Below are 14635 nucleotides of genomic sequence, written 5' to 3'. Positions count from 1 at the left end.
TCCAAATACCGTATTTCCTTGAATACCCGCGGCTCCTTGATTACCAACCGCCCTTGAATCCCCCAGTTTCTTTGAACTGAGGGCTATTCGTACACAAGTGCAGAGCAGTTCAAATTTATACGCTATTTCAAAGCTACGAGATGACCTTCAGCTACGATGTCATACTCCTTCACATGCAGCTAGTGCTGCTCTCGTTTCGGACAAAGGACTGTAAGGGGATCTAAAGAAGGGTACATATCGAGCATACCATGATGATGACCTCTCACAACATAACGAAAAGCAAGATGAGTTATTTTATCGACCACCGAAAAAGAAAATGGTACCCGAACAAAGTAAACGGATGAACGTAAGACGTACGGAGGATTGTCAAATCTACAAAACCAAGAACTCAGATAGGAGAACTTGTCTAGGAGAAAGTGGACACTGACGCTGTGAAAGAAACGAACGCAGAAAGAAAAATCAAACGGGAGAGAAGAAAATTTGCGAGTCCTTTTTGTAATATTCCATCCAAATTTTTTAGCGTTGATGTCTTCTTGAAGCTCCTCTACTTCATCCTCGTCGGCATGAGGGACTGCTGCTGCTGAACATGCAACTGACTTGCTAGTCGAGCCTCAAGCTCCCTCGCCATGATATTCTTTCCAGTGCAACACGAAAAGAAAAGAAGATGCACTAGCCTACAGTGTAGCTGGACAACAAAGGTTCAACAGTGCACATCGTACGTGAACTCTACGCTGTAAGAGATGTAAGAGACCCAGCTCACTCGACAAATCAATCTCACTCTTTTCTGGACTAGAGGAATTGAAGTGTGTAGAGTAATAGTTGTCCATTAGTAAGTAATTCGGAGCATGCAGAAAGAGTGTAAGTAATTATGTGATTGGAAGGCCAACGGGAATGGGAGAAGCAGTCTCTAAGACCATTCTCGTCACATACGCATACAGCACGTACATTGTGACGTACAACTATTTTTCAGGGCCGCATCCGTTTTGCTAGTTTTGAATACAGGCCGCGGCGGTTGTTCAAGGAAATACGGTACTGCTTCACTTGGTTTTGCAAGTATGTGGCAGGACGGTTGTTATGGCAATGATGGCCTTGCGTTATTTTTGCGTTAACTGTTCCTCAGTTTGTCACATTTTGAGAATCTATGCAAGAATGCAATGCAAGAATGAACCACTGCCGGCTGTGACCACACAGACGGCAGCTGCACAGTCTATGGGCCATGGTGTCTTCTGGCTGTCATGCATGTGCTGTGTGTGTGTCTGTGTGTGCTGTGTGTGTCTGTGTGTGCTGTGTGTGTGTCTGTGTGTGCATGCGTGCATGTGTGTGTGTGTGTGCGCGTGTTTAAATTTTCATTTTGTCACGCATACATTCAGCTAACATGTCTCTGATCATTCGAATGTGTTTTTGCCCCACAGACATTAAGAAGGGTGGAAACTATCTGTGGGTCATCGGCGTGGCTTTCGGCATTCTACTCTTGATTGCTGTCGTTGTCATGTTCGTGCTTCCCGCACGTCGTCATCAAATCATTAAAGCCACCAACGTTATCTGGAAGCAAAGAAGGTGAGCACCCTGGCAATACTCGTAGTCCAGTCATACTTCTTTAGTAGGAAGAGCAAAAATATACTGTTTGAGCCTCCAGGTCACAAAGTGTGTGTGGTCACTACAGGTGGAATCCTGATAATTCGAATATGGCTTTAATTCAAACATGCTGCTTAATTAGAAGTTGTATCCTGGCATTTTGCGGTTCGAATTTTCAGGATTCCACCTGGATTCCACCTGTACTAGTTGAATGACTATGACCAGCGTGATGCCACGTGGTACTTGTATCCGCACGTGCCCAGTTCACGATCTGAACCACCACTTAACTGGAGTTGAGGCGACAGCAACTACATGTAGGCGAACATCGGAACAGTCCAGTACATTTGTTGCTAGCTCTTCCGCTGACCGTTTTTACAGTTTTTCTGTTTTGTTTTTTTTCGACTTCGGACTGTTCCCAACATGTCACAAACTGTTTTCCCGTTCTGTTGTTTGTTCATTCGCGGACGAAAAGTCGGCTACGTGCACGATTTCCCGCAGGGCATGTGTACCGCAGCAGAACGACGAGCAACGTCCATGCGCACCTGAAAACAAACGCAACATTACTCTGTCATCTCTGGTGGTGCGGTTAGTTCTACTGCGTCAACAGGAAGCAGGTTGATGATGAACTTTGCTGTGACTCTTTGGTTCTCAGCAGAAGCAGTGTGACATGATCAGGCGGAGGTCTGGTTTCCACAACATATCACCATGTAAAACTGGAAACTTTCGGTGGAGATTTATTTTCTGTAATTTTTACCTAAAATAAAACGCCTAAAATTCAACCATTGCCATTCCACACAGAGTGCAAAATGCATTTTTGGATCTGGAAAACTGGTTTATCGAAATTTCCGCGCTACTGAACCGTTGATTTTGGGAAATACCAAAAATATTAGAGAGGTTCCGTATAACGTAATTACGTTAGTAAAAAACGTAGTCGATCTACGGAAAGTCTTACGTAAACTGCATGCGCATCTGTGTTCCGCCATACGGAGTTTTCAAATCACGTAGCTGCCCTTGGCAACTCCGAACGCGGCAGTGTACGACCAGATCGACCTGGGGAGAGAGTCATAAATTTGTACCCCAATCCACTTACGGACCGGTTACGTTATCAGAGCCCTATCTACGTACTCTATGTAGACAACTTTCCGTAAGGCTGCAACCACACTAGGTACAAAATCACGTACAAACGGCATTACAGTAGAAATCGTCATGCCGACGTGTGCGAAATGCAAAATGCGCTTTGTAGGTTTTCAGCAACTGGCGCACCCCTGTAGAAAGCCACGTTTGTCATTTTCGCGCTCCTTCTCCTGTGTACAACTTTGCTTTTGTACCTGGTCATCGTACATAGCATCAGCATCAGCATTGTTTTTGAATTTCCCGGTCTTTTCCAGCGCATGGCACACGCTTTGGTACGACAACGTTACGTGCTGGTCGTGTGAAAACGTCTTGTACTGAGATATGCATGAAAATTTGTACGTAGTGTACGTAGATTTTTACGTAGTGTGGTTGCGGCCTTAGGCCGCAACCACACTACGTAAAAATCACAGTACAAATTTTCATGCAAATCTCAGTACAAGTCGGTACGCAACCACACTACACTTTTCGGTCTGCATAGTTGACGTTTTCACGCGAACAGCACGTGACGTTGTCGTACCAAAGCGCGTGCCATGCGCTGGAAAAGACCGGGAAATTCAAAAACAATGCTGATGCTGATGCTATGTACGACGACCAGGTACAAAAACAAAGTTGTACACAGGAGATGGAGCGCGAAAACGACGAAAACGACAAACGTGGCTTTCTACAGGGGTGCGCCAGTTGCTGAAAACCTACAAAGCGCATTTTGCATTTCGCACGCGTCGGCATGACGATTTCTACTGTAATGCAGTTTGTACGTGATTTTGTACCTAGTGTGGTTGCAGCCTCAGGCTGTACTCACACTACTTGAAAAACCGCATACAAGTGACTTACGTGTGAATGTTGCCACGGTGACGGTTGCGAAAATGAAAAAAAGCCCTTGAAAGCCGCTTGAAAGGTTTCAGCGGAAACGGAACCCTCTTCTACGAGGTTTTTTGCTTTCAAGCCGTTTGGAAAGCTGTGTGAGGTCAGGAGGCCGGAGTACTATTGTACGTTGAAAGGCTCCAGAATATTTTTCATGCTTTGTTTCCTCGTGGTCGAACTGCTCCTGTACATATACTTGAAGTTTCCTTTTTTGAAGAGTCGGCGTGGAGAAAGCAATTTTATTAGTGCAATTATCCTTTTTTGCCTGTCATTTCTGAATTCTGTGGTGTTTTTTTCCGAGTATTTTCGGTCTTCTTTCTTCCAGTAGCTTCCCGTTGTTTTGATTGCCGTTTCTGTCGCATTTCTTTTGTACCATTGCTTTTGTACCAACATCATGCCTCGCGTAGTGTTTTCTGAAGACTTGGAGAAGAAGCTCATCGAGCTGTGGAGAGAAACCTCTTCATCCGTCGACGTCGACGATGTGCTACTTCTTCGCGAGGCATGGCGAATGAACTCCACGATCCAAGCAAGATATAACTGTTTCTATTTTTCTCATGAACTGAAAATTTCAAATAAGTTGATCGAGCGCTAAAAAATTGAAGGAACGCAGCCTCGGGATTTGCAAAACTACCACATGCACATGACAATCATGCTTCTCCATGGTAATTTGCTGACAAAAATGTTTCAAGTCGTCACTGGAGTGCAGTGTGCTTGGAAAGGCTTTTTCAAGTACTTTTGTCTAGTTTTGAACGCGACATTCGCGTCAAACTTTCAAGTAGTGTGAGTACAGCCTAAGGCCCTCATCAGATTACGTACATAGAAAATCCAGTACAAAATCACATAAAACCTAAAAGGCAACATTTTTCCATGCCTGCTTTCAGACTACACATTTTACATGCAATATACAGGCAACCTTTGACCCTACGAAATTGCGCAATGGGCCTGGGATGTGTGAAAGCAGCGGACAGTCGTACCCGGGTACAAAGTTCGTACAACTGCCTGGTGAAAGTACGATAAATGCAGGAAAGTTGCCTTGTACAAGGGTTGGCACCCTGCCTGAAAGGATTGGGCAGCTTTTTAGGCTTCCCGCCAGATTCTTGTTGTTGTCCTGGAAACTTCTATGTAAATGTGACTTATAGGCTGTTTTGTACCTAGTCTGAAGAGGGCCTAAGTGGAGTGCAAACTCGCGAATTCACGGGTTTTTCCCGCCCACTAACGTAAAGTTGCTCATGTTTACGTAGTGCGGAACCTCTCTAGTACACCACCGAAATTCCGGGTTTTACAGTACAAATTCCGGGTTTTGCAGTACAAATTCCGGGTTTTGCAGTACAAATTCCGGTTTTTGCAGTACAAATTCCGGGCTTTGCAGTACAAATTCCGGGTTTTGCAGTACAAATTCCGGGTTTTGCAGTACAAATTCCGGGTTTTGCAGTACGTGTACATAATAATAATAATAATATGAACAGGTCGCATATTGCCCGCATAAAAAATCACACGGCGGTCCTGCATCTGTCAATGATCGTTAACCAGAGTTGCTTGTTGGTGGCGAGGTTGAGGCATTCCTGAATCGGCACATTCAGAGGTTCGAGGTCTTCTCTGATGTTGTCGACCGATCTCTTGTGGGGTCGTCCACGGGGGCGCTTGATGTCCGAAGTGTTGAGGGCTAGCTGCAGTGCCTTGTAAGAGGCCGTGCCTGGTCCTTCCCGGGCAACGTGCCCCAGCCACAGGAGGCGGCGCTCTTTACATGTTTGCGAGATCGGGGCTTGGTTGGTCTTTCGTGTACATCATTATTGTAAAATCAACGATCTGCCGAAATGGGTAGGTCTGCGTCCGGAAACAACCGTGTACTTTTCTTTTTTCTTTTTCGAACATCCGGACTACTCTACTCTACCACGTAGGGAAAAACGAACACAGCCTAAACATGTATGAATGAAGGAGTGAACAAACAGTACCAGCCGCAGGCACACATAATGCTGAACTTTACAGCTACTGACTTGGCCAATGTTGCATTGGCTTGAACCAGCCTGTGCACAACCCTCCCCAGGAGGATGCATTGTGCTAATTAACAGATTGTAGCGTAGCTTTATGAGGAGTGTTGTGCGAAAGCTACCCTCTTTTAAGGGGTATTAGCCTCAGCGTGCTTTGATTATAAAGTCAGATGTGTTTTTTGTCCTCATGAGTTGCGCAGTATAGTGAGGTGGTGTTGTAGAGTTTGAAAATGCTGTATTTTCACAAATTTTCGGAGTACTTTTATTTTCGGTACTTTCGGTGCAGCTGTTTCATACCTAAAACTTCAATACACCGAACAAACACTAACACGCATAATCCCATAGAGAACTGCTTCTCTGTACCGAAAATTTCTGTTCACCTAACCTGGCCTTCTGCCCTCATACCGAAAAAATTGAGCACAGAAAAATTCTGAAAGTTGAGTACTGTAAAACCGAAAAGTCTAAGGTTTTAACGACCAATTTGTTTACGTTATTTGAAGAAAGGTTACCGTGAACCCAGTTTGAGATGTCTGTGTAAAGACGCGCACACAGATGGGGGAGAGGGGTGGCCAGCTAGCCATCGTTAAACTTTCTGCACGTTATCATGCCAGAATTACAAAAACGTTAAACTTTTTGGTCGTTAAACTTTCCGGTTTTACAGTAGCCGAGGCCGCACAGTAGACATCCTTAGCAAAAAACGTTATGTTGTAACGGTATTATCGTAAGGGGGAAAATACCGTGATTTGGGTTTGACCTTTAGCAAAATGCACGCTATTTTTAGTAAGCTGTTGCCACGAGAATAGCTTTGATTTCGCGTGGTACTACCATTTTTGTCACCATATACGCGATACAAGGTGAAATGCGTACGGACTATGCAATATTTGGCCAAAACACGTACCGTTGGTCACAACGATAAATCAGCCCCCATAACGTTTATACGCTGCAGCTTCAACGCTATTTGGGTGATCAAGGTACGAGTACCGTAAAAAATAGCGTTACCGTTGTTTGCTAAGGGTGTCTACCGTTTGGAAGCTACTGCAACATCTGGAGTGGTTGAAATCCAACACATGTAGTACCACTATTCCTGGCAATTTTCTCCTCTTGGTCTGCCATGTTTTGACTTCATGCTGTGACCATTTGGGGAATTTGCAATCTTTGCTTCCCAGGCACCTTCTTAAATTGTTTGCGTACACGTGTCTGTGTCTGTGTGCATGTGTGTTTGTGTGTGCATGATTGTGTGTGTGTCTACTTGTCTGTCTATCTGTCTGTCTGTCTGTCTGTCTGTCTGTGTGCATGTGTGTGTACATGATTGTGTGTACATGATTGTGTGTGTGTCTACTTGTCTGTCTATCTGTCTGTCTGTCTGTCTGTCTGTATGTCTGTCTGTCTGTCTGTGTGCATGTGTGTGTACATGATTGTGTGTACATGATTGTGTGTGTGTCTACTTGTCTGTCTATCTGTCTGTCTGTCTGTCTGTCTGTCTGTCTGTCTGTCTGTCTGTCTGTCTGTCTGTCTGTCTGTCTGTCTGTCTGTCTGTGTGCATGTGTGTACATGATTGTGTGTGTCTACTTGTCTGTCTATCTATCTGTCTATCTGTCTGTCTGTCTGTCTTTCTGTCTGTCTGTGTGCATGTGTGTACATGATTGTGTGTGTGTCTCCTTGTCTGTCTATCTGTCTGTCTATCTGTCTGTCTGTCTGTCTGTATGTCTGTCTGTCTGTGTGCATGTGTGTGTACATGATTGTGTGTACATGATTGTGTGTGTGTCTACTTGTCTGTCTATCTGTCTATCTGTCTATCTGTCTGTCTGTCTGTCTGTCTGTCTGTCTGTCTGTCTGTCTGTCTGTGTGCATGTGTGTACATGATTGTGTGTGTCTACTTGTCTGTCTATCTATCTGTCTATCTGTCTGTCTGTCTGTCTGTCTGTGTGCATGTGTGTACATGATTGTGTGTGTGTCTACTTGTCTGTCTATCTATCTGTCTGTCTGTCTGTCTGTCTGTCTGTCTGTCTGTCTGTCTGTCTGTCTGTCTGTCTGTCTGTCTGTGTGCATGTGTGTACATGATTGTGTGTGTGTCTACTTGTCTGTCTATCTGTCTGTCTATCTATCTGTGTGCCTATGTGTATGTCTGTTTGTCTGTCGGCGCGCTTGTCTGCCATTTGTGAATCGATTGGCTGTACCTCTCTGTGTGTGCGTGTCTCCGTTTTCTGCTGCATTTCAGCACCAATGGTGGGAACGGGGAAGGCAGCACTTACGCCACATGGAAGCCACGCATCGGCGCCAGTGCCAAGAAGGCCGTTCCTGCGCAGAGCTTCTCGACGTTGTCCGCCGAGATCTTTGGTCTGAAGACGGGCGACAAGTCGTACGAGTGCTGGGAGGATGCCGGCTCCGAGCACCTCATCGTCGACGATCCCTCCGCCATGCTCTCCATACAGACAGACTACGCGTCGGTCGAGAACTCTCTCGGCCCGGAGGATTCGTTTAAGCGACAAACCAGCGGCGCCCTGCCGGCTAGATCACGTAGCGCCACGATTGAGACGGCCGCAGCCGACGAGGGTACCCGCGCCTCTGCGAGCTGTGTGGAGGACGACTATGCCGACAACAGTCTGTACTTCAAGCTGAACAGCGCTGGAGGACAGGACTCCACCTACTCCGTGCCCATGCAGCGTCCAACCTCTATGACCCACGGTGACAGTGATATGCACACTTCCACCGGCGGACCGCAGAGCCAGGTCAACGGCCTGAGGTTTGTGGAAGGAGACGGCAACGAGGACGGAGAGGAACAGCATGCGGGTCTGGCGGCCGGCGCCTCCTCGTCGGAGATGATGGTCATGAGCGGGACCAGCGCCGAGCACCTGCTGAGCGATGCGACACACATGACGCCCGGCGACACTAGCTGGGACTGCGTGTCCGTGTACAGCAAGCCAGCGCTGCAGGGCAAGATGTCGGGCACGTCACGTCACCAGCCCGTCAACACCTGCACCACCGTCGCCGACGGCTGGATGAGCGACGGGTTCGACGGGCAAGTGCCGCTCTACAATGATCCCAACGGTGAAGTGCGCTACGACGTGCTGATCGCCGAGGAGGAGATTCAGCTCGCACAGCCAAACAACGCCGCCGGTGTGAGTGACTACCAAGGCGTCGACGGTGGCTGGGCGGGCGGTCCGAGAAAGCCTCGCAGCATGACGGCGTCAGGTTCCACCTCCATCAGCACCTGCACCACCGTTGCCCAGGGTGATGTTTGGGTGGACGATGCCGATATCTATGAGGGCGGTGTGGGAATGGATAATCCCGCCTATGGCTCTCTCGGCTCCAAGAAGTCGCCCGCCTACGTAAACAAGATCGTGCGATCAGAGACGCTGGCAACGACATTCACTGGCGACGAGGAGGAGGATGCCTATGCTCGCACTGTGTTTGCAAAGCCAAACAAGATAAGTCGCTCCATGAAGAAGTCGATCAAGCGCATGACCCCGACGGGTACTGCCAAGAAGGCGCGCTCAGCGGGCTGCAGTGAGACCGATCTCCACCGCTCCACCCTGCAGAAGAGCCCACAGCAGCAGGCAGACGCCGACGAGGACATTGACTCCGAAGACCCGTACTCACTCGTCAACTTCGCCACCAACATGAAGCCGTCGGTGTCTGTAGCGGAGAAACGCACCACCGCCACAGTAGAGTCATGTGCCAGCATTGGCAGACTCCGTGTGTGCGAGAGCACAAGCGAGTGCGAGGACGATTCCTCGCTGGTGCCCGGCACCAAGGACTCCTGGGCGCAGCAGCACATCATCAAAGCGCAGGAGAGCAGCGTGGGATCGCCGCTCTTCCGTCGCATCTCCGGCATGCTGAGCGGTCAGTAGGTGAGTGACAGCTCGCACCGGAGCCTAGCCTATGTCTTGCCGATCAGCTTGCCCTCACGCACACACCACCTGCCACATCGTCATACACACACACACACACACACACACACACACACACACACACACACAGAGCTTGCTGCCCGGCATACGTACGTACGTAATGTAGATACGCAACAATAGCATATGCATTTTCCCGTTGGCTGTCTACTTTTAATGTTTTTTTAACTTCTCTGGTTGCCTCAACGGCTAGCATCTCACAAAGATGTGGTCACACCGCTTTTACTTTCCCCCTTTTTATGTTTCTTGAAGTGTACACATTTTCTGCATGAATTGTTTTGTCCACGTTCCCTCCTTCTCCAACTCCTCGCCTCTCCTCTCCTATCTTGTCTCTCTCTCTCCTCCCCTGTTGCTCTCTCTCTTTCTCACACACTCTCACACACACACACACACACACACACACTCTCTCTCTCTCTCTCTCTCTCTCTCTCTCTCTCTCTCTCTCTCTCTCTCTCTCTCTCTCTCTCTCTCTCTCTCTCTCTCTTGCGCTCTCTCTCTCTCTCTCTCTCTCTCTCTCTCTCTCTCTCTCTCTCTCTCTCGCTCTCTCGCTCTCTCGCTCTTTCTCTCTCTTTCTCTCTCTCTCTTTCTCTCTCTCTCTCTCTCTCTCGCTCTCGCTCTCGCTCTCGCTCTCTCTCTCTCTCGCTCTCTCTGTCTCGCTCTCTCTGTCTCGCTCTCTCTGTCTCTCTCGCTCTCTCCCTCTCTCTCTCATCAGGTGGATAAACTCAAGAATAATGTAAACTGGGTGTGACACGATTAGAGACTTTGTCTCTCGGTTGACCTATCCATTTTAATGACTCGATCATCGATCATAATTTCGATTTTTAAAAGTTCCCTGAAAGTTGTGAAATTATCATTCTGGCTGCTATATCATATCTTACACAGCTATCCCACACTTTCATTGTATTGTCAATCAGTCATGTCGAGTACATCCATAGCAAGTTCATCTGTTGCTTGTTCAAGGGGAAGTGCATCGATTTTTCCAGTAGGGTCCAGAAGAAAGACAATTTGATATCGGTTTGAATGGCATATCTCTCGCTTCCATACGCTTCCATACAGAAGTACAACTACAAAGAGTACCGAATAGAAGGCCCCGAGAACGGGAAACCAAAAAAACAAAAAAACAAAAACAAAAACAGCAACATCAAGTTACTGATTATGCACATTGCTTGAAAGCAAATCACAACAATGATTAAGAGTTAAGCTGTCTTTTAGCCAAATAGCCAATTTGACGCGGAAATCTGCGATAGTAGTGCAGGACTTCAGGTCGTCTGGTAAATAATTCCAAACAAGAGCCGATTTACTTGAAAAGGACAGAAAGCCAGACATAGATCTATAGCGATTGATACTCATGTTATGAGTTGTAGAGCCGCGAGTAGTTCGGGTAGACGTACATATGGGAAAGAGGGACTGCAAGCAAACAGCCGGCTTAATACAGTAACAGTGGAAAATGAATACAAGGAACAAAAATACTGATCGATATTGGAAAGAGGAAACATTGAGGTGGTGAAGAAGTGGCGTGATATTAGCTTGGGGTGATGTGCCACAAGCAACTCGTACAGCGCGCCGGTGGAGTGAGGCTAGCTTGTTTCTATTTTTAGCGGATATAAACGAAAGGTATACAGGGAGAGCATATTCTAGATCAGGCTGAATAACACCGACAACGAAAGTACGGCGGGCAAACAGGTTCATCTGGCGGAAAGATCGACGCAGTACACTGATCTTCCGTGAGGCTTTCCGGACGACATTGTTAATGTGTTGGTCAAAGGACAGCTTATTGTCAACAACGACTCCTAAGCATCTGGTGCTTTCCACTTCCCCAAGCGTAACATTTGACAAGGTGATTTGCAGTTGTTGCCTTTGTTGTTGTTGCTGACTCCCTGTGGCACGTTTGGGATGGATTTGCATGACAACGGTTTTGTCGGTATTTATCTGCATACCAATGGAGCCAAGGTGGTTGTTTAGTATCTCCAGTGCCGATGACAACTTGGCTTCGGAACGCGCCTTCGACGGATCACTAGAGTAGACTGTCTTGTCATCTGCGAACATCAGTAATTTTGAACCCGCTGTCTCCGCAAGCTGGGGAAGGTCCCTCAGGTAGACATTAAAGGGGAAGTTAAGGCAAAAATTAAAATTTCACCAGTTGTAGTCTTCGGGGTGCTGAGTCGAATGGTCTTGGTCCGAGAAAGCTGAGACGCTCCCTTCCTACTTGAATCCCAATCGAACTCGCGCACTTCCACCGAAACTGGGTGACTGCGCCCTACGAGATGGGGATTTGTATGCAAAATGTCACTAAAAGCGCCATTTCGTTCTTATAAAAGCACGGATGACCGCGATTGGCCCATATGTTGTAGTCTTTTGGACGCTGAGTCGACTGGTTTTGGTCCGAAAAGGCTGCGATGCAGCGTTCCTCCTTTATTCCCAATCGAACATGGTTGAACAAGCGGTCACGTGCTCCTGCGTACACCAGTCACCTGGTCACCGTGCCTGCAGGGTACAACCAAGAGTACATAACCCAAGAGTGTGCAACTGCCTGCACAACCTCTATGCTGTGCTGCGACGGCAGAACTTCACATCACGTGACATGGTTCAAAAGGTTATGCTGGCAAACAGTGCAAAGTGACCACAAGAGAGTTGTACCCAAAGCTGGGCTGCGTACAACCCAGTATCTATCATGCACTAGAGTGCACGGGTTCATCACGTGATGTGAAGTTCTGCCGTCGCAGACCCCATAGCTGGAGTTGCACACTCTTGTTTATCTACTCTTGGTACAACTTACAGCCTGTTTTGACCTTTTTTGGGTACAGTCCTGTCACTCGAGTTGAACCTTGGTGTGAAAGTTGTCGCCTGCTGGCGTGGTGACCAGGTGATTTTGGCACCCAGGAGCACGTGACTGCTTCTTCAACCATGTTCGATTGGGAATAAAGGAGGAACGCTGCATCGCAGCCTTTTCGGACCAAAACCAGTCGACTCAGCGTCCAAAAGACTACAACATATGGGCCAATCGCGGTCATCCGTGCTTTTATAAGAACGAAATGGCGCTTTTAGTGACATTTTGCATACAAATCCCCATCTCGTAGGGCGCAGTCACCCAGTTTCGGTGGAAGTGCGCGAGTTCGATTGGGATTCAAGTAGGAAGGGAGCGTCTCAGCTTTCTCGGACCAAGACCATTCGACTCAGCACCCCGAAGACTACAACTGGTGAAATTTTAATTTTTGCCTTAACTTCCCCTTTAAAGAGGGTAGGGCCTAAAATACTTCCCTGAGGAACTCCTCGAGACACTGCAAGACTTGAAGACTGGCTGGCTTGCGTGACGACACGCTGAGATCTCCCGGCGAGGTACGACGCAAACCAACGCAGGGCGCTTGCATGAACACCCATGCCATGGAGCGCAACGAGTAAAGGCCGATTCACAATACAACTTTCTGCGACGCGACATGCGACTTGCGACACATGCGACGAGCTGCGACAGCGACACACGGTTCACAATATTCTTCATGTTTGCGACATCATCATGCACAAGTAGTACTATGCACGTGCACCGCACGTGCACCCAGGGTCGAAACTGTACTCCATTTGTGTATGTCGCGTGTCGCATGTCGCAAAAGTTGAACTTTCTTCAACTTCTGCGACAGGTGCATTGCGACAGGTTGCGACAGCTTGCGACAGCTCGCGACAGGCAGTTTCTTGTCGCAACTGTCGCAAATCGCGTGTCGCGTCGCAGAAAGTTGTATTGTGAATCGGCCTTAACTGTTGATGCTGGATGCGATCAAACGCCTTGCTGAGGTCGACAAAGGCTACACTGGTAGTCTCTCCGCGGTCCTGGACCAGTTTCCAATCATTTACAGCAAGTGTGAGCAGTTGTGTCGTGGAACGAGCTGGTCGGAACCCAAATTGGTGATCGTGGAGGTGATTTTCGATGGTCAAACTGTCACATACCTGATTTAGAACCAGGCGTTCCAGAGTCTTAGCTAGAATCGACGTGAGTGACACAGGACGATAGTTCGAAGGAGAAGTAGGATCGCCCTTACGGGATTTCAATATCGGCGTGACATTAGCCAACTTGAATTGTGTCGGGAACACAGCAGTGCACAAAGAGGTATTAAATATTAGGGTGAGGGAGAAGGCGATAACTGGTGCAACGGCCTTCAGGATGCTCGGGAGGAGACCATCTGGCCCAGGCGCTTTCGTAAAGGGATTGTATTGGCTATTATTTCCCGGTCAGCAAGGCTCCTGATTGGCTGAAACAGGCCTATAGTACCGTACCATGGGATAATGGACAGTATAGCGTAACTTGTAATTTATTTTATTTTATTTTATTTTATTCCAAGCAATACATGGCTGGGGTAGCCAATGACCACTTGGCGTGGCGATTGCAGGGTTTTTATAGCCAACCATGGCTAACATGGAAAAGAGTAAGAAGTCAAAAAGAAAAGGAAAAGAAGAAAGAAGCAACCATGGACTAAAATTGTGGTCTACTGGTAAAGCAAGGCGTTCCTTGGTCTTTCTCTTTTGTATAATATTGAAGATAACAATGGATAAAGATTCGAACAAGTTTTCGCTCAACACTCGTCAGGGAAACACATGACAGTGCTGAAGGTTACAAGTATGATTAATAATACTGATCACACTTGTAATTTCACGTTCATTATAGTAATAATTATATTAAAACTGTAGGGCTGAAACGATTATACCAATTACTGGGTATTATTATATTAAAGCGATCGATAATTCCGTATCAATCAAGTAATCGTTACACTCGTTAAGTATTTTGAGTCCAAAAAGTGCTGAAAACCATCGTTTTAGGAAGTTTGAATCAGTTTCCACTGGGAGTATGCAGTTGTCAGGGGCATGGTGCATATTCTGAGGTTAAATTGACTTCAAAACTGCCATATTTCGGAGCTACTCTATCACTAATGCAGATTTGTCGTATTTTGAAGGCAAACAGAGTAATTTTTGTACAAAATTCTGACACTATTTACTAACGATCATAATCGATTAATCGATCGTTAAAGCTAAAGAGTAATCGATAGGTGAAAATCCAGGATCGTTTCAGCCCTAAATTTATTTAAAAAAAAGAAGAAAAAAAGTAAATTATCGTATCCCTTCCCGAAGGGAACTCACGACGGCCGCTAACACCCGATAAACCCTAGCGGCATATGCAGCGCCTAA

At 47.0% G+C, this 14635-nt stretch overlaps 1 protein-coding gene across 1 annotated transcript in view; it reads left to right on the top strand.

Moving 5' to 3' along the window:
- The window catches only part of LOC135826666 (uncharacterized), a 35527-nt gene extending 25022 nt beyond the window's left edge, over positions 1 to 10505 (top strand). The window contains exons 6-7 of the mRNA XM_065339266.1: positions 1413 to 1557; positions 7777 to 10505. Coding sequence (XP_065195338.1) covers positions 1413 to 1557; positions 7777 to 9409 — 1778 coding nt within the window. The 3' untranslated portion in view covers positions 9410 to 10505. The remainder of the gene's footprint in view (positions 1 to 1412; positions 1558 to 7776) is intronic.
- The last annotated feature ends 4130 nt before the right edge of the window (positions 10506 to 14635 follow it).

Source organism: Sycon ciliatum, chromosome 10, assembly GCF_964019385.1.
Source record: "Sycon ciliatum chromosome 10, ocSycCili1.1, whole genome shotgun sequence".
NCBI lineage: Eukaryota > Metazoa > Porifera > Calcarea > Leucosolenida > Sycettidae > Sycon > Sycon ciliatum.
The sequence above is the reverse complement of the archived record's forward strand: the minus strand, read 5'-3'. Positions and strand labels throughout refer to the sequence as shown.